At 33.6% G+C, this 23345-nt stretch overlaps 2 protein-coding genes across 3 annotated transcripts; both read left to right on the forward strand.

Moving 5' to 3' along the window:
* The first annotated feature begins 6613 nt into the window (after nt 1–6613).
* LOC125063201 (cell wall protein DAN4-like) lies at nt 6614–10679 on the forward strand. 2 transcript variants are annotated; one of them, XM_047669503.1, is made up of 6 exons: nt 6614–6968; nt 7286–7317; nt 7514–7662; nt 7735–7884; nt 9406–9427; nt 10436–10679. In XM_047669503.1, the coding sequence occupies exons 1-6, from the start codon at nt 6930–6932 to the stop codon at nt 10530–10532; spliced, it is 489 nt and encodes a 162-aa protein (XP_047525459.1). In that variant the 5' UTR covers nt 6614–6929; the 3' UTR covers nt 10533–10679. The 2 variants fall into 2 exon arrangements, with proteins under 2 accessions (XP_047525459.1, XP_047525458.1); XM_047669502.1 differs by having other exon boundaries at nt 6619–6968; nt 7514–7884.
* Nucleotides 10680–13682: 3003 nt separating this feature from the next.
* Nucleotides 13683–21519, forward strand: LOC125063654 (multiple epidermal growth factor-like domains protein 10). Its single transcript, XM_047670216.1, has 6 exons — nt 13683–13815; nt 16089–16212; nt 17233–17306; nt 17808–19553; nt 20379–20509; nt 21173–21519. Exons 1-6 carry the CDS (start codon nt 13745–13747, stop codon nt 21286–21288), a joined length of 2262 nt encoding a protein of 753 aa, XP_047526172.1. The 5' UTR covers nt 13683–13744; the 3' UTR covers nt 21289–21519.
* The last annotated feature ends 1826 nt before the right edge of the window (nt 21520–23345 follow it).

Below are 23345 nucleotides of genomic sequence, written 5' to 3' on the forward strand. Positions count from 1 at the left end.
ACGACCGACGGACGACGCCTTATAGTACTAGTATTAGGGTTTATTAGAAATAGTATTCATTTTATTCTTAATTATGAAAGTGCTGCATTTTTTAATTGTGTTATAATTGTTGAACGTCTTGCATAAGGCAGAGTCGCGTATTAAGGGTAAACGAATAATTTAGTTATTTATATTAAGAAGTTCAATATTATCAAAGTTTCTACTGTCATAATATGCTCTCTTAAACCTATCATGGTCGTTTTGGTTTTTTATGGATCAGACGATCAGTGTGTGCAATCGGATAGCTACAGCCTATTTTAGAAATCTGTAGGCCGTAGTCAAAAATACAAACGTATAACCCAAATAATTGGTTAGATTATACAAAATAATAACCAACGTCGTTAAATGTTGCGCCCCTTATACTTGCGCCTCATATATGGCGGGTGTATTACTTCTTTAGAGAGAATTGGTAAACACCATAGAGTAGAAGATAAGTTTATTTTATCTATTGATGGGACGTAAGTGATCTTTACCAAAGTATGTGTCCCTTAATAGAACATACATTTCTGTTTTTTTTGATAATTTTTGTTATAATAAGCAAGTAGGCATTTTATTACAACAAGAGTTGCTTTTCGCCGGAAAGCCAACTTCCGGACAATTCAGACCGTGCCTTGCGTTCGTAATTATAAAATAATTATATATAAAATATTGCTCTAATCATATTTTTCTACTTTGTATGTACTTTTTTCTATCGAACCATATTACAACGCTTTCTTAAGGTGTTTTTGATATATAAATATGTAAGTTAGTGACTCGTAGCTGTGCACAAATCTTGATTTATACTAAAACAATAGACGTTTAATAATACTTTTTTTAATTACAGCGTCTAAGAATTACAACTAATTTCTTGGGCTCTATAATTTATGCCCAGTTCATCATGTTTAATTAGACTTAGGTATATCCGTACTTCCTTCGTGGCGTGTTGGAGCGCTTAGTTTATTGATTCTGATCAGAGAATCTTCGTTTGAGCATACTTACCATCTCATAAGCAGTATATTCACATATAAAAAATATACAAAACTTAAGTACAAACTAAAAGTTACTACAGGAGATTTTTGAGTCCTCATTTCTGTTTTCTTCGCAACTCACCCTTGTGGAATTAAGTGTCATATTTCATAACGATAGTTTTATTATTATTTATTATGTGTTAATAATAAGATTAAGGAATGCTATTTAATAGCCAGTGTACATAAAATAGGAAAGAAGATAATTTTTAAAATTTGTTAATTTTATTTTCACGTCTTAAGATGTTTGTGCGCACCAATACGTGCATATTATATCTTATTTCGGCCATACAATGGCGATAAGAACTTGGAGAAACTGATCGTGGTTGGCAACAGGCAAAAGATAACGTGACCTTTCACCAACCAGATTGACTGATCAAGTGAAAGAATCATCAACACTATGCACTGTTATAAGACATGCGCTGGACAGAAACCGGTGGAAACAGATTGTCCGCTGTAGATGTTTCCTTCCTCACCACGTTGCTCAGACATGAGCTACCGACTGCAGAGAAATGTGTCATCATTCATTATTAATCTTGCAGAAAGAGATACACTGCCAGTAGAAAGGTGTCTTTGATTTTCAATAAAAGAATACTTAAAATACGACATATTTTTATTCTTTTTATCATATTTTACTTTCTTGGAATAAACTGAAAAGCAACTGAATTTTAATATTATTATAAAGATTATTTATTCCTAAGTAACATAGGCTATATATATGTTTCAAAAATATTCTTTAAAAATAAATAAATACTCAGCCAACATAGATAGCTACTATTCATACAAATGAAAATAAATCTTCGAAATATGGTTAGGCGTATACTCGTAACTTTCAAACGACTGTACCAAATTTTTTTTTGGTGTTTGACAGGAAAATGTTTGTATAAAAACCGGGGGTTATAATTCTTATTATATGAAGAGAGTCAGCAAAAATGGACAGAAGACTGAGATAAATATATGTAAAATAATAATAATAACAAGCCTTTTTATTTCCTGTTTTACAATAGTTGGTAGTTGTTATATTAAAGTAACCAAAAATATTGGTTTTTTTAGTAGGCTATATATATATATATATTATTTATTTTACAGGAACCCCGAACTGGGTAAAGGCCTCCTCCAAAGATGCACATTTTTGTCAGTCCTGTGCTATGGAACGCCAGTTTTTGCCAGCTGATCTTTTCAGATCATCTTCCCAGCGGTCTAAGGGTCTCCTCTTCTGCCTTTTGCCTGGTGGTCCTTTCCATTGGGTAACTCGTTTGGTCCACTTTCTGCTAGACATTCTTGCTACATGGCCAGCCCAATGCCATTTCAGTTTTCGAGCAAAAGTTAAAGCGTTTCTAACTCTTGTCTTTGTGTGTCTTATTTTGTCCATTTTCTTTATGTTTAACATTTTCGCACTAAACCTCTTTGACATACATTGATTTTATTCACAGCTCGTGTAGAGAATTTTCAGGTCTGGCTTCCATAAGTTAAGCTGGGTAGTAGACATGAGTTCATAACTTTAGCTTTGAGAGTTATTGGTAAGTTACTCTTAAATATTTATTTATTCTTATTTCTTATAGGCTCCAATATTTATTCCAGGTTTGTTGGACCCTACTCTCTATTTCTAAAATGTTACTGTTTTTCTCGAAACTTATTATTTTTCCCAGGTAGGTATAATTTTCTACTTATTCTAAAGGGTTACCATTGATAGTTATAGGTCTTATTCATGTATTACTCATTATCATTATCATAAATATATGTATTGACAAAATATTGTGACGCACACTAAAACTACACTGACTAAAAACAATTTTAATTAAGCATATATGTATACAGGATAAAATATGATTAATTCATATCTATCAATTTTGTTTAAATAATATCGTTATAAACATGTAATAATATGCTTACTACGGGGAAGAATGCCATTCCCATTGCCACAAACCATCTTCTTTTACGTCTTCTAAAGTCTATATGCCATCTCTTTTCGAAAGTTGGCTTTACTTTAATTTTGGATGCCGTGCTTCTTAACAATGACTTGGTGCTTTGACAAACCATTGCCTAAGAAAGAAAGATTCTTCAACCAAGACGTCTGTCTGCGGCCAGACATCCTTCTACCAGCCATTTTGCCTTGTATGATTAGTGGGAGAAGCATATCTCTCGTCAACTACTATAACACCATGCATGCTCGTCGGTCATGGGTGCTTTTGACGTGTCTCTTCTCTAGTACTTCATGGATGGATGGACAAGGCCTTCCCGACCTGTTTTCACTATCCACGGTTGCCTTGTATGTACTACTCGTAAGCCGCTATTCGATCATGCTTTCTTTAAAACCCAAACAACTAAGTGTTCCTTGTCACTACGTCCCTTTTTATTCCATAACGTATCTCACTTTTGCTTATCCTATAACGTAATGTTACCCCACACATACTTTTTAATATTATCATTGCAACGGCATATAATGGTACTTAAACTTTTTCTCTGTAACACACAACATTCACTACCATACATTGTTTACATATTACCAAAGTGTTTTATGAGCTCCTGCTATTTCTCCGCCATAGACGAAAGTTTCACTTGATTGTCAGCGTATAGGTGACAATTCACTAGTAGCTCACTAGTAGCTCTTTCAAATCTTTCAAAGAGCCCTTTAATAAGTTGAACAGCCACGGGGAGGTAACACAACCTTGTCTCAGACTTATCGATAGGAAACCAACTTGTTTAGGCTCCGTTGATTCTGACGTATGCTATGAGAACGTCTGACTGAAATACACAAACCTGTCAAGATTCATTCTCGTCTTATCCAAATCTACAAAAGTACAGAAACTTTTCTACAATACATCGTAAAGAACATCATCCATTGCCTTTCTAAATTCTGCTTGCACATCCTACACTCTTTCATGTCTCTTTTATCATTCTTTTAATTAATACATACAATTTTCCAACGACGGTAAGGTGTTTTATTCGACCGATTCGATATTTTTGCAATCTTCTTGTGACCCTTTTGCTTTTCAGTGTGATAATGACAGATTTTCGCCAATATTTCCAGCAACTATTAAAGTGCTTTAGTGATTTAAGACTACATCGCGCCCAGCGTTAGGCATTTCTATGGAAACCCTATCGCATCTTGCTAACTTCCCGGGTTTGATTACCTTTAAAACTTCCACATACTGTGCCACTTTTCTCGCCTGTATACGTTTGAACATAGTTTCAAGCAACAGAATCCTTGTGAAATAAATTTTCAAATACTTTATACATGCTATCGCGATCCACATTTCCTCCGCCTTCGTCACGAATTCAGACAATCTCGGATTGCTTAAGACGTCTTGACGGTCTTCCAGAAAATTCATTTTGGTTCAGAATCTTCTGAGAGATAAATTCAAGGAATTTAATATACTTACCTTTCCCTCGCAATCTAATGTTAGAAATTATTTTTTGGGAAAAGGGATACTCTTCTTTAACAAAATCCCAGAGGCTTTTTTATCTCTGTCTTTTAAAAAAATTAAGAAATGTACTAAAGAAAAGCTGTGTATAAAGGCTTACTATTTAGTTCACGATTATCTAGTTGATAAAAGGCCTGGGACTAGTGCTAGACAGGCTAGTTCTAATTAAATTGCGATATTTGATTTAAGATAAGTGTTGTTTGATGATTTGCTATTTTAAAAGAATACCGAGAGTTTTTACGCCGGCTTTTTCTCTCGGCCTACTCTCTGTCCTTTTTGCAGATGAATAGGGATTTTTACCGATTCAAACTTAATAACGTGCAATAAGTGATACCTGTATATTATGTTCCATAGTAAACATATTTCTTATTTTATAACTAATAAGAAGGTCTTGTATATAATTAATATATTTTGACCTCCAGTTATATTGAATATTCAAGATAAATTAAAATTTTTCTTCCAAACAATTAAGTAATGTCGACTTTTAAATTAGACGTAGTAATTGAACTAGGTAATTCAGGAAGCTAAAATGATATGAAATCCTGTGTTTTCAGTCCAACATGATTGTTTTATAAATAGCAATATAGAAATATTAAATTTGCTGGTGGAATGCGAGGCAGAGATGAAAATCACACGCTATGACAGTCGGCTTACTAGGTATAGGAAGACTAAGGGTCTGTTTCACAATGTATGGATAAAGTACCAAATAGCTATGCAACACATAAATTATTTGGAAGATAAAAGTTCCGAATAAGAAACTTTGCGTTTCACAATCATATTTTATCCGGCACACAACTATCCGACACATAAAGAAGATTGTGGTAGCAACACCAAATTCGTATGTTCCGTTTTTTTGTTACGAACAAATAAAGTTACAAAATTCTATAGAAAAACATAGAACCTTAACCTTTTTGTGGGTCATTTAATATTACTTGTAACGAAACGGGCTGTCATTTTCACATGGTATTTTTGTTTGTTAGGTTATTGAGTATTTTAGTACATATTTTAGTTCGGTGCCTTCGGCTTGACCTTTCCGTTGTTTTTGTAATTCGAGGTTGATTCTTTAACTTAAAAAAATGTCTACGCAAAATCGTTAAAGAAGCGTCAATTTCAGCCGGGAAGAAGTTGAGCTTCTAACTTCGCTTGTTGCTGACCATAAAAATATATTTTATGGTCAGCAACATTTAGTCTCCGGTTTGATTCCTTGCATTGAAAACAAATTAGGTTTTATTAAACATAATAAGTTAATACCTAGTCTCTAATATATGCGATAGGTTTCCCTATCGGAATACATATGTTTGCTGTAAATTCCTAATTAACAGTATAGGGAAAATGTAAATGATAAAATTGCCTTGATAACTTCGATATTATAATTAATTAATTATTCTATTTTAAATTTTGTTATCATTTTTGTAACGACTTTTTCGTCATCCGAAAATGACGTTAAAAAAGAATAAAAACTCTAAAAAACCAATAAAAGTCTCTGGACTGGTCCGAAATAAGTGTTTAGTAAAAGATGAAAAAAATGAAATTGTTGATCATGATTTTTTTTGTAATTCCAATCACATACTTTATAAAATTGTGAAAGTTGGTTAAAAATCTACGTAGGTGGTACCCTACAATTTTCCATATATGTATGTAACATGACTATGTAAAAGATTTTGTAATATTCATCTTTAAAATTACCGAGGCGTTCTATGGTAAATAAAAACACTTAGGAACAAAAAAAAGAGCTTCTTAGAACTCTAGATGATTATTTTTTAACAGCTTTCTCGATAATTCCTCTAACCTCTGCTGTTGCCATCAAAACAAATCAATATGTTACGGACAACTCAGGTAAAATTATCTAAAACTCAAATAACATTCAAAAAAATCAAACCCTAAACTACGTAGATCAAAATAGTTTGTAATTTATAGTTTCTAAAAAACAGTTATTGTAATAATAAATATCTTGCAATTAGTGCAATAATTAGAGCTTGCAAAAATCTTGCTTCGTAGATTTTGCAAATGTGTAAAACGAAATGCATTTAGTCAAAGCGTTTCTGTAACAAAATCTGAAACCATTCATATCATTTCATACAAATAAAATTGGTAGTTGACAGCCTACCTATATCTATTTATACCCTAATAAAAGTTAAAAAATAAGAATACTATTAATATACTTGTTAATTGATATAAGGGGGAATTTATGTGAAGTGAAAAGAATGTTTAAATTAAAAATTAACCTCTGTCCTTTATCGAATTCTAAATTCTGATGCTCTTTTGTTTAAAATATTATGATTAAATTAATTAGTAGTTATGCAATGTACAAAATGAAGTATAAAATATTTTTAGCTACTGACTATATAAGGAAATTGATTTAATCGCTGGGTTTTTTGGGTTCCTCTATATATAAGCCTCGTTATTTATTCGGTCATTTGACCCTAAGCACCCGCAGTGACCAGTAAGTTTGCAATTCAATATGGCGGCTCGCGTGTTTTCGACGATAGCTGCTGTACTTGTGAGTATTTTATTATATTATTTTAACTTGTCCTTTAATTAATTTTTTTTACTAATTTTATCTTAATGTCTTCTTTTAGGACATTTAAAAAAAAATAATCTTACCTTATGTTTGTTAAGAAGTAAATAAATTCGTGTATTTCTTTGAAAAAGACATTTTAATGCTTTTTAAATTTTGTTTTCGATTTTCTTTCTGTTTACGCAGAACGGACCTAGTGAGAGTATAAGTGCAGAAACTGAGTCCACAACTTTTGCGTGTTATTTTACGTAGATTTTTTTTATGAATCCATATCTACATTCTACGAATGTTTATTTCAGGTACTTCAGTGTTGTATGATGTCTTTAGCAGTGTAAGTACTGAATTGATATTGATTGGTAAGCGCTATAATTAATAACGAACCAATCTCTCTTAAATCATGGAATTTATGGTCGTACGAATTTCATACCATTTTTCATCAATTTAGTGCTACTCTCATTTTATTGCATAATTATGTCTTATTTACTGCTAGTTTGGGCCTAGAAAACTTATTTATTGTTCATTAACAGGCCAGCAGAACCACCAATGTCCACTCCACCAACAGGAAGTCCTAATACCACGACATCCGTTGCAGCGATTTCAACAAATACAACGGCCTCTACACCATCAGAAAGTACGACTTCCACGACACCCGTTACACCAAAAGCGAATTCAACAAATACAACGGCCCCTACTACAAATGGGGATAATTCTACCACGACACCCGTTACACCAAAAGCGAATTCAACAAATACAACGGCCCCTACTACAAATGGGGATAATTCTACCACGACACCCGTTACACCAAAAGTGAGTCCAACCACTTCACCGACCACTAAACGAGAAGGGAATTCCTCTATCCCACCATCACCCGCAGTATCATCCTCAACAGTACCTCCAGGTAATGATATAGAAAATTAATTAAATATTTTTCGCATATCGCACCGTTAGATTTTGATAATAGAAGAGCTATCCTCTTGTATGTGTTTGAAAGTTGTTATTGATTTTATAACATAGCACTAAGGTTTATGTTGTAAACTACCATCATACTTGCTACGAGTAGTTGTTTTTTCTAATTTAGTAAATTATTAATGTGTGATAAAAACTAAACTGTAAACTGATGTGATAGATTAATAATAATAATCTATCACATCAGAAATCTCGAATTAGAAGTAGAAACAATATAGAGATAGGATTCGAAAACGTACGCCTGCATAGGAGTATATAATCGTATTCAGAAACATTTTCTTGTCAAAGTTCGGGAAATGTTGTTTCAATTGTTTTTGTTATGATAAATGAGAAAACTTTTATATACTGCTCAAAACAATTACGGAAACAAAACTTTAAAGTAGAACTAAACTTTTTACTTAAGGATTTAATTATTACTGGCCACTAGATAATGTTAAGGCATTGTCGAAGAAAATAAAAAACAAAAGAGCATCGGCGTTTTGGTTAGTAGTCCTATAATAAAGTGGCAGTGTGTATAGAAACACCTAAAAACAAAGTGACGTCTTTGAATTTTCTTTACTTTCTAATCACAGAAAACACATTTTAAGTAGTTTTTTTCAATCTTTTGAGTATTAATAGAAATTGAAATGAGCCTTTTGAGTATTGTTATTCATTGAAGCGAGTGAGTTTAGGTCATAATGCCAGATCTGACTGAATTTATATTTAATAAAAAAATACAAATTGATTTTTTTTTATTAATTGTAGTAATTAACAAATTAACAAGGTAAAAAATAGCGTACAAGTTAATTTAAATCTAATTTTAGTTTAAGCAATAGAAAGGAGAAAAATCTTGTTCCGCTATTTGTTTTGAGCAGTATATTAATCTGTGAATATTAAAATATTTTAATAATAACTGCAATTGCTAGAAACATCAATTTGATAGAACTGTAAAGCTAAGGTTTCCTAGAAACGTGGTGCCGTTAACTAACGGCCGTCATATTACGGTTGTTAATAACCGCCGTCTTTACTTTTTAACATAATGCAACAGAACAATCATTTTCCTCGTCCAAGTCACGTTTCCACTCATTGTATTAATTAAATATGGGCACCGCTACACGCGAAAAACGTTGAACTACTGTTTATCACCGCTATGACGGCCACTATTTGACGTTACGGTGACTATGTATGGGTGACGTCACCCAACGTTACATTACGGCCGTTAGATAACGGCACCGCTTTTCTAGGAAACTTAAGCTTTAGGAGAAAATAAATTCAACTTCACATTGAAAGAAAATAGCAGACCGAATTTTTTTATCAAATATTTAGTATCTGTTTTTTTAATTAGTGATAGATTTTGACATATGTTATACGGTTTGTCGTAGTTCGTGCTCGTTTCTGAATGTAACTTTTAACATTTAATTAATTAAATATTTAAGGTTTTTTCGAAATAATTAACAAAAAAATTTTTTTTCAGTAACTGCGGCGTCATCGGGCTTGTAAGTTCAACCTTTTTAATACATCCTTAATACTCTAGTTCCTACAAGACCTTATTGGGAAATATTTTAAAGTATTAGATATATAGTAAAAGATTTTATAAATTCGATTGCTAGTAGATAGCTTTCCTTTTTCCTAACAAGGAAAACTGTATAAATTTTAAATAAACTTGTGTTTCTTTCTTAAATACATGAAAGTTTCGAAATTCTTTATACACAGTGTTTTAAAATTATATACACATTAAATATGTAAATACTGAGTCCAATAACTTATAGACTCAATATTGAATAGATATGAGATAACAAAATGGTTGTCGGTAAAGTCGTTTTACGGACGATAGTTTAACGTGAAAACGTAATAACAAAACATTGATGAAATTATTGCACACTTTTTTGAATAAAATTGATACAAAGAAAGAGTGACACCTCGGCCAATCGAATGGAAGAGAGATAGATGCGTCGCAAGCGTACAATGAGCGTAACGGGACAATGAGTCATGCTTTTTCGTGCATGCATCCGGCGTTCATCGATTTATTAGACGTTGTCACGTCAAAAAGTATCAGATATGGTTCTCTAGAATACTTCAAAACATAAATGCACCTAGACAATTTGAAGAAAAACATAGTGAGAATTAAGAACTGTGTGCTAACATATCAATCATTTTTATTTTTATTGAATATTACCTAATATATTCAAGAAAAATAAACATCCAAAAAATAAAAAATATTGATAGTAAAAGAAAGTAGAACATCACATGTCCGGTTCAGTAAACCTGCGATTATTTATCTTATTAAAACAAAGGGGATAAAAAACATGAAGATGACAGCTATCGTTAAAGGGAAAGTAATTTTTTGTGAATAAATCGGCAGTTTAGTAGGCTTGCTTGATGTATAGAAAACGGCAACGCACTTGCGAGCCTTCTGGCAATGTCATTGTCCATGGGCGGCGGTATCACTTCCTCATTGACTCCTATTACATTAAAAATCGCTGAACATTAAATATCTATTGCAGGTCTCCTGGCGCAACTGCAGCAGCAGTGATTGGAGGTCTGGCGGGAACTGGAATTCTAATTTTTGTGGGGAAAATGGCCTACAAAAAATACTTTTAATATAAGTGTTACTAGTTTATAGTTAGTTTGTTATTATTGCAAGAATTAGATAATTGAAGAAGACGATCTTAGGGTTCCACCTGCAACCAAAGTGTAGCCGAACCTTCGTTTTTACAAGGCAATGTAAAATATTTTACAGCAAGTGTAGGAAGAAAGTGTGCTAGTGGCGCCGGGCCAATACTTTTCAACTTAGCAATCTCGAAGTTCTTTGTATGTAATTTAGTATATTTCTTTATCTGTTAATGCAAACTTGGCATCGCGCTGTACAAAAACTTAGTATGGAAGGAAGTAAGTCATAAAGTACCAGCACTGTAGACCGATGCTATTAACACACACTAATTTGGATCAAGCTGAAGTTTACGCGATACTTATTTTTTTTTGTATTGACATATTTTGAAAACTCTTCAATCACGTAAACTGAAATAGGAACGGCCTTATTATAAAACGAGGACTAAAGATAGATGTACATCGTATAATTACGTTTACTGAAAACTTCGACAAATCGCCTAATCTACAAAAAGGAAAATATTATTTAATTTTTTTATGATGTTGCTAATATTACATTTGTTCTACTAAAACAGATTTTGTTAAATATTAGGCAAATTAAATTTATAGTAAAATGTCTTCAGAAAAGGGCCAATTATGGAAGCTTTTTATAGTTATTAAATTGTAATAAAAATATCTGACTTTTTTCTCAGTCTGAATTATTTAGACACTACTTATATTACGTATGATTGATAGAATGTTGGAGAACATAATTATATACTGAATGACTGATCAGGACTGACAGTACGGAGAAAAAGCTCCGAAGACCAACTCTTTTTAATACAGTTTTTGCCGCGCACCATCACTATGATGTGAAACCAGCTGCATGATGTATTTTCGAACCAATTCTTGTCCGGCAACGCATCTGCGAGCCCTCTTCAGTGTCTATGGGTTATCACTTAACATCAGATGAGTTCCCTGCCGTTTGCTAAATAAAAAAGAAATAATTTATATTTTGAAATTTAAAGAAAGGGAATTATAGTTTTGTTTATAATCAAACCCAGAATCAATTGTGTAACTAAAGTACACTATATCAAGTGTTAAAAAACAATATTTTTCATAAAATCCGTAAGTCGACGGAAGTAAAATGAAAACATAATGGGAGCATAATACCAAAGGAATTGATTAGAGTTTGATTATGTGACAAAGTTTATTGTCATTATTCACTTGCTTAAAGACACAACACTAATTTCCTTCGACATTTTTATCGACAATATGAATACAAAGGATTTCTTCCATAAGTTACAATTAACAACTGGACTTGTCTACTGTCTACTGGCTTGGTTGAGAGTTGCAGAGTCAGAGACTGAGTTTGTCCACACGAATTTATCAGAAGTGCTCTTTTCTATCTTAGCCGAGTTTATTATTATTACGATCAAATAGAGATAACAGCCCTGCGATTCTGTAACTCACTTCACTTCACTGTCTACTGGCGGTCTCTCTCAAATCAGTCGTGAAGCAGTATTTTTATGATTTGGCATTCTGATAGACAATAAAGTACAAGCTCCCACCTTTTCAGAATGCCAAATCATAAAATCACTGCTTCACGACTGATTTGAGAGAGACCGCCGATGCGAAAACCGCTGTGTGAGTTCGTGAAGTGAGTTACAGAATCGCAGGGCAGGCACTCAGATATAAAGTGAAATGAGTCCATAGACTCACCAGAGAGGCTGTTGGAATTGACTAAACACATTTATCTTTTATTATATTTAGCAGTAGGTAACACTTTAATTCGTTGGTTATATACGTATAGTGGTTTTAATTAGAATGAAGATTGTGAAACGCATATTTTTGTCAAAGATAAAATTATTTATTCATTAGTTATTCATAGGCATATGGCTGTGTTATAACAATTGAAACTTATCAACGTCCTTACAGCGGAAATTATTTTAACATATCAATAATTATATATCTTTTTATTAGGGTGACAACAGTTTTTGTATTTTTATTACATACCTATGAAGTAAGATTTTTTTTTTTCTTAAAATATTTTGTCAAAAATTAGTTAAAATTAACGTCCAATTGCGACATTGATTTCGTTGACTATAGTAAATTGTGTTGAAAATTAAACGTAAATATACAACCAATTATAATAAAATAAGTTCTATCGGGGTACGGTCCTTTGTGAGATTAGATTACACCGTTACCAAACATGTAAATTAAATGTTTTCACTTTTAACCATTACTTATAGTTAATTAGTACAATAGATAATAATTAATTAACAAGTCTACATAGGACGTTACATTTAATTTATACATCGGAACACAAGTGCTGATGTTTTTTTTCAAGGTGGCAAACGGGCAGGAGGCTCACCTCATGTTAAGTAATACCGCCGCCCATGGACACATTGCCAGAAGGCTCGCAAGTGCGTTGCCGGACTTGTAAGAATTGGTACGCTCTTTTCTTGAATTGTACTAGCTAAGGCCGCATATTCTTTAAATAACTAAGTCATATTTATAGTAAATTAATATAATTATGACTGTATAGTATTTGAATTGAAAAATCATGGATTAAAAAACTTCAACTTTGCAGCAATAAAATGAAAAATATCTTAGGATTATTCTTCGGTCTCTAAAATGTGTATAACTATATTTTTTAAATATATATAAAAAACAAATCGGTGGCGTTAAAACCTTTTTAGATCTGGGCCTGAGATTTCTGTATGTGTTTCATGATTATTTGTCAATCTAAAAGGCAAGTAGGTGATCAGCCTTCTGTGCCTGACACACACCTTCTATTCGTTGAGCAAGCCGGTTTCCTAACGACATTTTCCTTAACTGTTCGAGCGAATGTTAAATGCGAACATCAGAAAGTACATCGGTGCACAGCCTAGTTATGGCACTAGGCGAACACTGCACTTTTTCTTATATATAAATTATTGTCTAAAGTTACCCACTTCGTGCAATTACACCAAATTATTTCTCTTACAGTGTTTGCATTGGATCACAATTTGCTTGTTATAAAACTACCCGTTGCGCTTCAAACAATTTAAGATTTGATAATAAACTTTTACCTAACGAACGAAGTAAATCGAAAAAGTATAAGCAAATAGCAAAATTTCTGATTAAATATATAAACATCATTGTTGCCCTACATGAATTCGTCATTACAAAGCAATTATGGCTCATCAGTTATCATGTATTTCGCGAATAGTTAAGTGTTAAAAATGTATCGCATTTTATTTATTTTAGGTTCCCTTATATCGGTAGAATGCCAAGTGTGTACCAAGAGAGTAATGTAAGTAAATCTCGTTTTAATTGAGGTTTTAGTTTTATGACTTAAAATTCAAAAATCATTTAATCATATGGGTAACACATTGTACACTTATGACTTGTCAGTAAAGAAATACATATTTATGCTTCTAATTTTACATTCAGTGCCACTTCTCAAATCAAGGGCGTAGAACGGAAGACAAGAACTGGCAATAAACTCTCCGCCACTCTTTTTAATCGCCATGTTGAATTGAAAAGGGACGAAGTAATTAAACATTTAACCTATGTCTAACACTAACTAAATAAAGTGTTATATTTAATTATAATTATAATAATAAATCCTGTTTTATTTCCAATCATGACAAAAACAAATTATAATACACAGCTTAGATTATTTTACATTTTTATATTTTTTTTCTTATGCTTGTTATCCTATATCGCTACCTTCAGTACCGTCGATGGGAAACCCTTCACGGGTAGCTTTTTGCAACTGACTCTGTCTATGGCTCTCTTTCTCCATTCGTGTCCTGCTACCGCTCCTATTCCTTCTATCTACCTTTATTTTGGCCGGCCTCTTCTCCTTCTTCCTCTTGGTCCTTTCTATACAGTTGTCTTTAAAGTCCACCTTTTATCTATTTTGTGTTATAATAATGTAATAAAACTAGGAACCAAGGCTGTACATTTTGCTCAGGCTGTACTTTTTTCTTCGTTCGCTTCGAGAGTATAGCCAGACGTAGGCACTCTCATCAACGGTTACATTTCATTCATTCGTTTCAAAGCAATTTCATTATTTCGCTTATATTCTATTGTTGTACGCGAGTGGTTAATATATACGTAAAGTAAAACTAAAATCCTCTATTATTTAAAGCACCCGATGACCCAGGAACCGTACATCGTATTTATATCGAATCCTCTCATTTCAAGATTATTACAATACTATACTACTAGCAGACCGGCCAAGCGTTGCTGTGGCTAACGTTTTTGTTATATTACATAGTAGAAAACTATTCAAGGGAAACGGTAGGAGAACACTAGTCATGGGGACCACCATGCTTTTTGGTGGTTATGCCATTAAATTGTAGCTTATGTGAAACGTTAGTACTTTCAACACAGCGCCATCTGTTAGAATTGTGACTATCAAATAATACACAAATATTTTGCAATAAAATAATATTGCGGGTATAAATAGAGATGTAAGCTATCCTATCTTTTAAGTTGGATCAAACTACACACGGTGTGCAAATTTGATTGATATCGGTTCGGTAGTTTAGGAGTCCATAGCGGACAAACAACGTGACATGTAATTTATATATATTAAGATATATATGGCTATCGAACATTTGGAATTTGCGGTAGCAAGGGGAAAGTTAATTTCTACGAATTGAAAAATTATAGCGTGAGTTACCCTTATTACTTAGGGAATAGTAATAGTTTACGACGCATTTTCAGCCCTACCGAACATCAAATAAAACTCGGTCAAGCCGTTTCGGCAGTTTGGTTATAAACACATACAGAATTTTATATAGATTGTCTTTATATATCTCTTCACAAGTTTACATAATAAGCTACATGTACTGACTATCTTTAAGAGGTGGGTGCCCTTCTATACCTGTTAAGAAGGAATTTTGTGCAGTTATAAAATATAATGCCCCATTAAATGACAAAGGACTATGATTGAAACCTTTTTAGCTTTTTTGGGTCATGACCCTTTAATAACCCTTTAATGAAGTTGTTTATCTACCGCCAAATTTTTAGGTTATTAAGTAACCAATTCCTTCAATAAATACTCTGAGTCTGTAAGTCAACTTCTATATTCCGTAATTGCCTTTGACATGACGTCCTGGACGGACTAATGTAAGAATTTTGGATCCTGTCCTACGATTAAAGTTTCTTAAATTCGTCCATATTTTACGAAATTTGTCTGAAAGAACATATATTTCTATATCAATTATATGTACATGTTTATCTATCACCTTGGGCCTGATAAAGTTTGCTTACACCTGCTTGTAGTTTATTGTTTATCAGAATGCCAAATCGTAAAATGACTGCTGTACGACTGATTTGAGCGCGACCGCCGCTGTGAAATCCGCTGGGTGAGTTCGAAAAGTGAGTTACAGAATCGATGGTAGAACCCGAATTTCACCCTAGGTTTATCTACTGCCGAATAGACAAACATTGTAGCTGTTAAAGAGATGGTGACTAACATAAACGATAATATTAATGGGTATATATATATATATATTATATACACCATTGTACCTATAAATGTAAATTTAACAACGCTGTATTATTTCACAGGAGTAGTCGATGGGTTCCACAAACTTATGTTAAGACGTACAGGGAAAATTATCGCGCCCAATGCTGGTATGGTAGTTGCACGCGGACAAGGGTAGCTACCTATGTAGACAGCAAGTGGGTCCAGGTTAGACTTTAAACTAATAGTAAAAATTCAGGGGACTTCAAAATAAATAAAAAAATGTGTGTGCAAAAAAACTCTCATATGACACCGTAATAAATACGTTTAATAAGTAAGAATATTAAGTAGACAATAATTAATCTACACTAACTAGCCTTAAAAAATAATAAGTAAAATATATTATTAAAAGGAATCTCTTTTACTTTAGGCAAGGTTCCGAAGATACTAGCAGCGTTCCCACTTTGAATCGCTAGACTAATTCTTTGTCCAAGGTAGCTGCCAGCTCTTCGGTCTCCTGTGATGTCGACTAACCTTTTTGATATTTCCTTATAGCGTTAGGACCCCACGGACCAATGTTCTCGATACCGAATGGGACAAAATTATATTCAGAGCCTAGACACCTGTATTTGCAGGCTTTAGCTTTTTCAGCCGCATCACAAGCCGCACCAGCTCTGTTATTGATTCCATGTAGATGGGAAGGGGCCAGTGTGTCTGAACAGCTTGCATCCCATACCAGCACCCGGCCTATCTTCAATGGAATCAAACTAATACCGTCCGGTCTCTTGCAATTCCAGTCTGAAATGTTGCTGAATTTGACGAAGGGTAAGCGTGAAGCCAGTAGTCGGCCTCATGCGTACCCATCGGCCAAAAGTTTAGCAAGCGCCGAACTTGTACTACAGCTCAAAAGATTGTCTAGGTGTTTTTTTTTCACAATAAATATTTTTTTTTTAATTACATTACATATTTAACCGTCATTGAATTCGAAATATGCTGTTGTTTTTTTCCAAAGCAATGAATTGTACACATTAAACTTCATTTATACATCGACATCGTTTCACTTTACTTATTTGAAATATATAATATATATAACAATAAGCCACTAAGAGTAAATTAAACAATTTTCCTTATATGAATAAAATATTCAAACTTCAGGAAATTAGATAACATACCATGTTGTTACGCTATTTGCATAGCATGACTCAATAAATTATCATAATTGAAAATAAGCGTTTTAAATGTTTCCAGAAAGTTGTTGTCGAAAATAAGAAGACGTGTTGCGATGGTTATATTCAAATGGACGATGACGAATTAGAAGACAAGTAAGTGTTTGGATCACGCTGATTTATTACTAACGTACCTCCTTTTGAATGCTAAGAATGAGAAAAGTCAAAGCTTAGCTTTAAGTACTCGTGCATAACAAAAACGTGTTCAATTTGGTCATACTAGAGTCATACTTTGAGCTAAATCTCGACTCTGAATTTTACCATAAGAGAGAGCGTTATGTAAAGTGTAATAATCATGCCTTACATCATTTAAAGAACTTTTATTTTGACTATGTCATGTTTGAAATCAATATCGGGATCATGTTACATGATCTATTTGGTGTATTCTATGCCGGTTTTAAAACTATATATTGAAGCGTTTACGAACCGAGAAACCATCCTAGGTTGTTTCTAGTTTTGAATTAGATTGCACAAAATTTATTAATTACCAACAAAGACAAATATATGTGTCTTGTCACATTCAACTATTACGGAGGTTTACTCATATATATTTCTCTTTGTTTCAACATTACTAATTGCATATAATTTATTTTACAGCATTCAATGTAATCCTATTTGTATACCAGCTTGTAAAAATGGCTATTGTGATAAACCAGGAGAATGCAAGTGCAACAATGGTTACTTCTTTAAACCCCACAGCACCTATGAATGCCTGCCGTCCTGTCAAAACGATTGTGGAAGAGGCCATTGTAGCGCCCCAGAAACATGTGAATGTGACTTTGGATACGTTTTTCAAAACAATACATGTCAACCAATTTGCAATGAGCCCTGTATAAATGGGACTTGCATTGCACCAGACACCTGTGAATGTAATATTGGCTATCGGAAGTCAGAGGATAACACTTGTGCCCCATACTGTTCTAAGGGATGCACACACGGAACATGTGTTAGCCCAGAAGTTTGCCAATGCGTGGCTGGATTCAAAAAGTCTGAAGATGAATGTGTACCACATTGTGATAGTGATTGTGGATATGGTAATTGTACTGCACCAAACGAATGTACATGTAATGAAGGATATAAAGTAGAAAATATAACTTGTATACCGCATTGCAATGGCACCTGCGATCATGGCAAATGTATTGCTCCAAATACGTGTGAATGCGATGAAGGTTGGTCTAATGTTTTTGGCGTTTGTCAACCAATTTGTTCAATCCCTTGTCAAAATGGTGCTTGTATTGGTCCAGATGAGTGCCTGTGTGATACTGGGTATGTGAAAGCTGAAAATGGTTCATGCACTCCCTATTGTGCAGAATGTGATCATGGCAAATGTATTGCTCCAAATACGTGTGATTGTGACGAAGGTTGGTCCAATGTTTCTGGTGTTTGTCAACCAATTTGTTCAATCCCTTGTCAAAATGGTGCTTGTATTGGTCCAGATGAGTGCCTGTGTGATACTGGGTATGTGAAAGCTGAAAATGGTTCATGCACTCCCTATTGTGCAGAATGTGATCATGGCAAATGTATTGCTCCAAATACGTGTGATTGTGACGAAGGTTGGTCCAATGTTTCTGGTGTTTGTCAACCAATTTGTTCAATCCCTTGTCAAAATGGTGCTTGTATTGGTCCAGATGAGTGCCTGTGTGATACTGGGTATGTTAAAGCTGAAAATGGTTCCTGCACTCCCTATTGTGCAGAATGTGATCACGGCAAATGTATTGCTCCAAATACGTGTGAATGCGACGAAGGTTGGTCCAATGTTTCTGGTGTTTGTCAACCAATTTGTTCAATCTCTTGTCAAAATGGTGCTTGTATTGGTCCAGATGAGTGCCTGTGTGATACTGGGTATGTTAAAGCTGAAAATGGTTCCTGCACTCCCTATTGTGCAGAATGTGATCATGGAAGATGTGTCGCTCCAGATATTTGTGAATGTGATGATGGTTGGGTTAAAAATGGCTCAAGCTGTACTGCGTTATGTAAAACACCTTGTGGGCATGGCTTTTGTGTGCAACCAAATGTGTGCAATTGTTATTCAGGATATAAACAAGGCATTCGGGCATTAGGTGAAATTTGTGTCCCTGACTGTGACTTATGTAATAATACATGTGTGGAACCTGAATGTGTGTGTGATTACCCATGTTGTACCAGTGTGGATTGTATTAAAATTTATCGCACGGACGGGAAAACGACAGTAGAAGACAGTACGTCTAAGGAAAATACTACAAAAAGTACCAACTACTTGAATACAACGAGTATAGATTATGATGATGATGATATTTCAACTGACAATATTTCGACCACAGACAATGAAGAACTATTAAAACAAACAAAAGACGAGCATGCAGGGTAATTTTTCTAATACTTTTACTTACGCATTTTAAGATAGTCATTTGTTTTTTTAATTTATGATGTAAAGAATTCAGCAAAAGAGTTAACGAAAATATGCTTTAATAAAATATATGTTTGTTGGCATCGGGCATACTGTTTCTTATTATGATCATAAATTTTTAAACATTTGTTAGTACAATTTGTCGATTTATTCATAACGAACTATATCAGTCTTAAGGTGCGTACAGACTATATAACATAACATGTTATACAACATGTTTCAGATAATGTGGACACTGAATGTTATAAAACATGTTATAATAACATGCTATTGATATGTATGCTAGGACAAACCCAGCATCTACGTTTTTTTGTTTTTCTTTTGTTATTTAAAATGGTTATATAACACAGGTGGTACATGGTGTACAGTATTGTTTTATGTTATAATGTTGAATAACAAGGTTACATAATGTGGACGTGTTATAAAACACAAGTTATATAATATGTTACATAGTCTGTACGCACCCTTAGTTTACTTTCAAAACGTTTAACGTTGGGTTAAACGAATCAATAGCAGTGTTGGCTTCAGCGTACGACTCTCATCCTTGAGATCGTAGGTTTGATCCCCGGCGGTGCATTAATGGACTTTCTGCCTATGTGAGCATTTACCATTCACTCGAACACGAGGAAACGGCTTATCACCTACTTTGCCCATTAGACCTAAAATATTGTAGGTACTGGTTCTTTTAACGGATGTGAAAGGAAGGCGATTCATTCTAATAATCAGTTAATTCAGATATATTAGAAGATATTTTAAGTTCTTAAAACACTATTCTTTTTCAGATATCCATACTGGGTCTATTTTCTTCTCCTAGGCCTAATTTTATTAGCACCATTTTCTGTTTATATTATAATTTTCGCAAGCAGGAAAAAGATGCAGCACTGGTTTAAGGGTGGCAGCTATGAAATAGATGGTATGTTTATAGTGTTATACGTATTACCAAAGACAATGGCTAAGATTAATTAAAAACACTGCTTAAGCCGATCGTACAACTTAGTTTAGCTTTGGTCGCTGAGCTTTAGTAAGCTTAGCTAGTTCTTGATTGGCGGTAGAATCTTATAGGGCCAGCTAGGCTACGTAAAACAACTTTTACTCTATAATTGTTAAGGTCGAAATTTATTTCGAGTTTGAACAGCTAAACTAAGCGCCTCATACCTTTCCCTTCGGAAGACTCCCGGGTATTGATATATCTTCGTTCTCATCTCTTCTTTCGTCTGATTATTTTATAATCTAAAGCATTTCAGACGATGGGTTCACTTGTATAAGTTCATTAAGTTTAGTTTAATTAGTGCTTGTGGTCTGTGAACGACTGAATTTAATTTAACCTTCACACAAGGAATGTCAATTAATATTGATCCTCTCCCCAGCTTAATTAAAAAAAAGATGGGTTTCATATTTACGTAATTTAAATTTTGAACGTGTGTAGTAGTGTAGAACTTATTTTTATTGTTCTTATACCGGAATTTATGTGTTGCTATTCAGATTTCATAACATACAGTACAGAATATATATGTTACAAATATATTTTTAGGGTTTATTAGTCAAACGGATTTGTAATAACAGATTAATCTTTCAGATCGCTACCCTCAATGCAAGGATTTGACAATACCTCAAGCTACGTCTGGCAGCTTGTCTTCGATTATTTCATATTCTGATATTAAGAACAGAAAAGAAGCAGTTGTAGGATTATGATTAAATAATGGGAAAAGAATTATATTCAGTGATAATTAGGACTTACTACGAATAAATTGTCATGGTATTTAAAGTTTTAGTAAACATTTACATTAATTTTAATAGGTTTTTTAAAGTACGGCCATCTATACGACATGTTTAAAAACTAAATAAATGTGGCCAACTGACTGATAAAGTAGTACCGACCATTGTCACTAGATGGCAATATAATTTATTCAGCATATTAGTATATTTAAAAAAATAATAAAAAGTAATAAATTATAAATATATTTTATTGTTTTATTTCTTGTTTGTTTTTGCCTGCACTCATTTTAGTTATTTAGTACTACGGGTGGAGATCTGAGGAGTCCTGAGACCTTATTGAGACCCAGAGAGTACAGACCCAGTACATACAAAGATACTGGAACCCTTAGAAAACGAAACAAACGAAAGTTCGCTGACGCATCTACCGTAGCAGTAAGAGAGTAAGAAGATGTTGGTCTCATGAGATTGCTGAATGTGCCCAGATTGCTGTTGACTCCGGAAATCTTTTTGTATAACACCATAAAATCTTTATACTATTATCTTTATATATAACTAGCTGATCCGGCAAACCTCGTTTTGCCATGTTTATCATTTATAATAAAAAATAGGGGTTGATCGTAGAGGGGTGAAAATTAGAGGTCGTATGTATTTTTTATTGCTGTATCATAATAAAATAAAGAATAATTTTTTTATCTAAAATTTTAAAAAAAAAATTGGGGTGGACTACCCTTAACATTTAGGGGGATGAAAAATAGATGTTGGCCGATTCTCATAGATAAAGAATAAGCACAAAAATTTCATCAAAATCGGTCAAGCCGTTTCGGAGGAGTATGGCAACGAAAACTGTGACACGAGAATGTTATATATTAAGAAGATATATGGTAGGCGAGATCGTGAGAAGATACCCATTCAGGTTACTGAGGGCCACTTCTTTATCATCTCAGAACGCTGGAGACAACAATTTAAATGTTTTTAAGGAAACGGAGTCTTCGTTTTGTCTACCTCTAAAATGTTGTTTCAGATTTCGGTGGAACTGATAGGGATATTACTTCTCGGATAACCAAAGCAAGAGCCATCATTGCACAATTGGAATTTAAAAAACTTACGCGTGGGGTGAAGAATGTTTTGATATTTGGATGCGAAACCTGGAAAGCCACCGCCCAAAGAATCCAGGTCTTTGTTTACCGGTGCCTGATACATATCCGGGTAATCTTCTGACCTCAGAGTATTTCTAATGATTTACTGAGCGGTGCTGGTAAGCGTCAATCAACCACCAGATCTTACGTCGCAATGGAGATGGATCGGACACACTGTTCGAATGGAGCCCTAACACATCTCCAAACGAGCACTATTACTCAGGCTATTACTATTAATTACTAGCCGCGTAATGGCGTGACAACTCAAAGTACTCAAAGATTCAAAGCATTCAAAGCATACTATAAGGTTCACAAAAAAGAGTGTGACTTTACATGAATTACAAATACAAGCCTATACAAAAATTATGGCTAGTAAGTAATATTATTTTGACCTAATTTTCTACAATACTATAACTTAAACTAAGGTAATGTTCATTAACAGTCTTAGTGTTCTATAACATTTTGACACTATGTCCATTGTCCATGTGTGCGAGATACCGCAGTTGCACTTATATTCAATACACTAAGTTTATTAACTCAAAAGGTTTAGTTCTCTTTACCTTTAGGCGTCTTATAAGAAAGCCAACGGTAAATAATTTTTGAAATGGGTCATGTATTTTGTATTTTATTCAAAATTTCCTCTTTATAATATTAGTATGAATATTACTTTTATCTCTAATATTTTTAACAGTGTATCGGATTAGTTCCAATTCTCAGCAAAACAATAAGATCTCTTATCCATCCATTATATTTAGACGAACAGTTACAAATGTATCTCCAATTGCGAGTATGTTTCAGTTCAAGCAATGTTTTGTTTAAGATTGAATATGACTTCATATAAATGCAAATGATTTCTCAAATGTCATTTAAAATAAATTTCCGCATTCCCCGCACTGG

This window comes from Pieris napi, chromosome 3 (genome assembly GCF_905475465.1).
Source record: "Pieris napi chromosome 3, ilPieNapi1.2, whole genome shotgun sequence".
NCBI lineage: Eukaryota > Metazoa > Arthropoda > Insecta > Lepidoptera > Pieridae > Pieris > Pieris napi.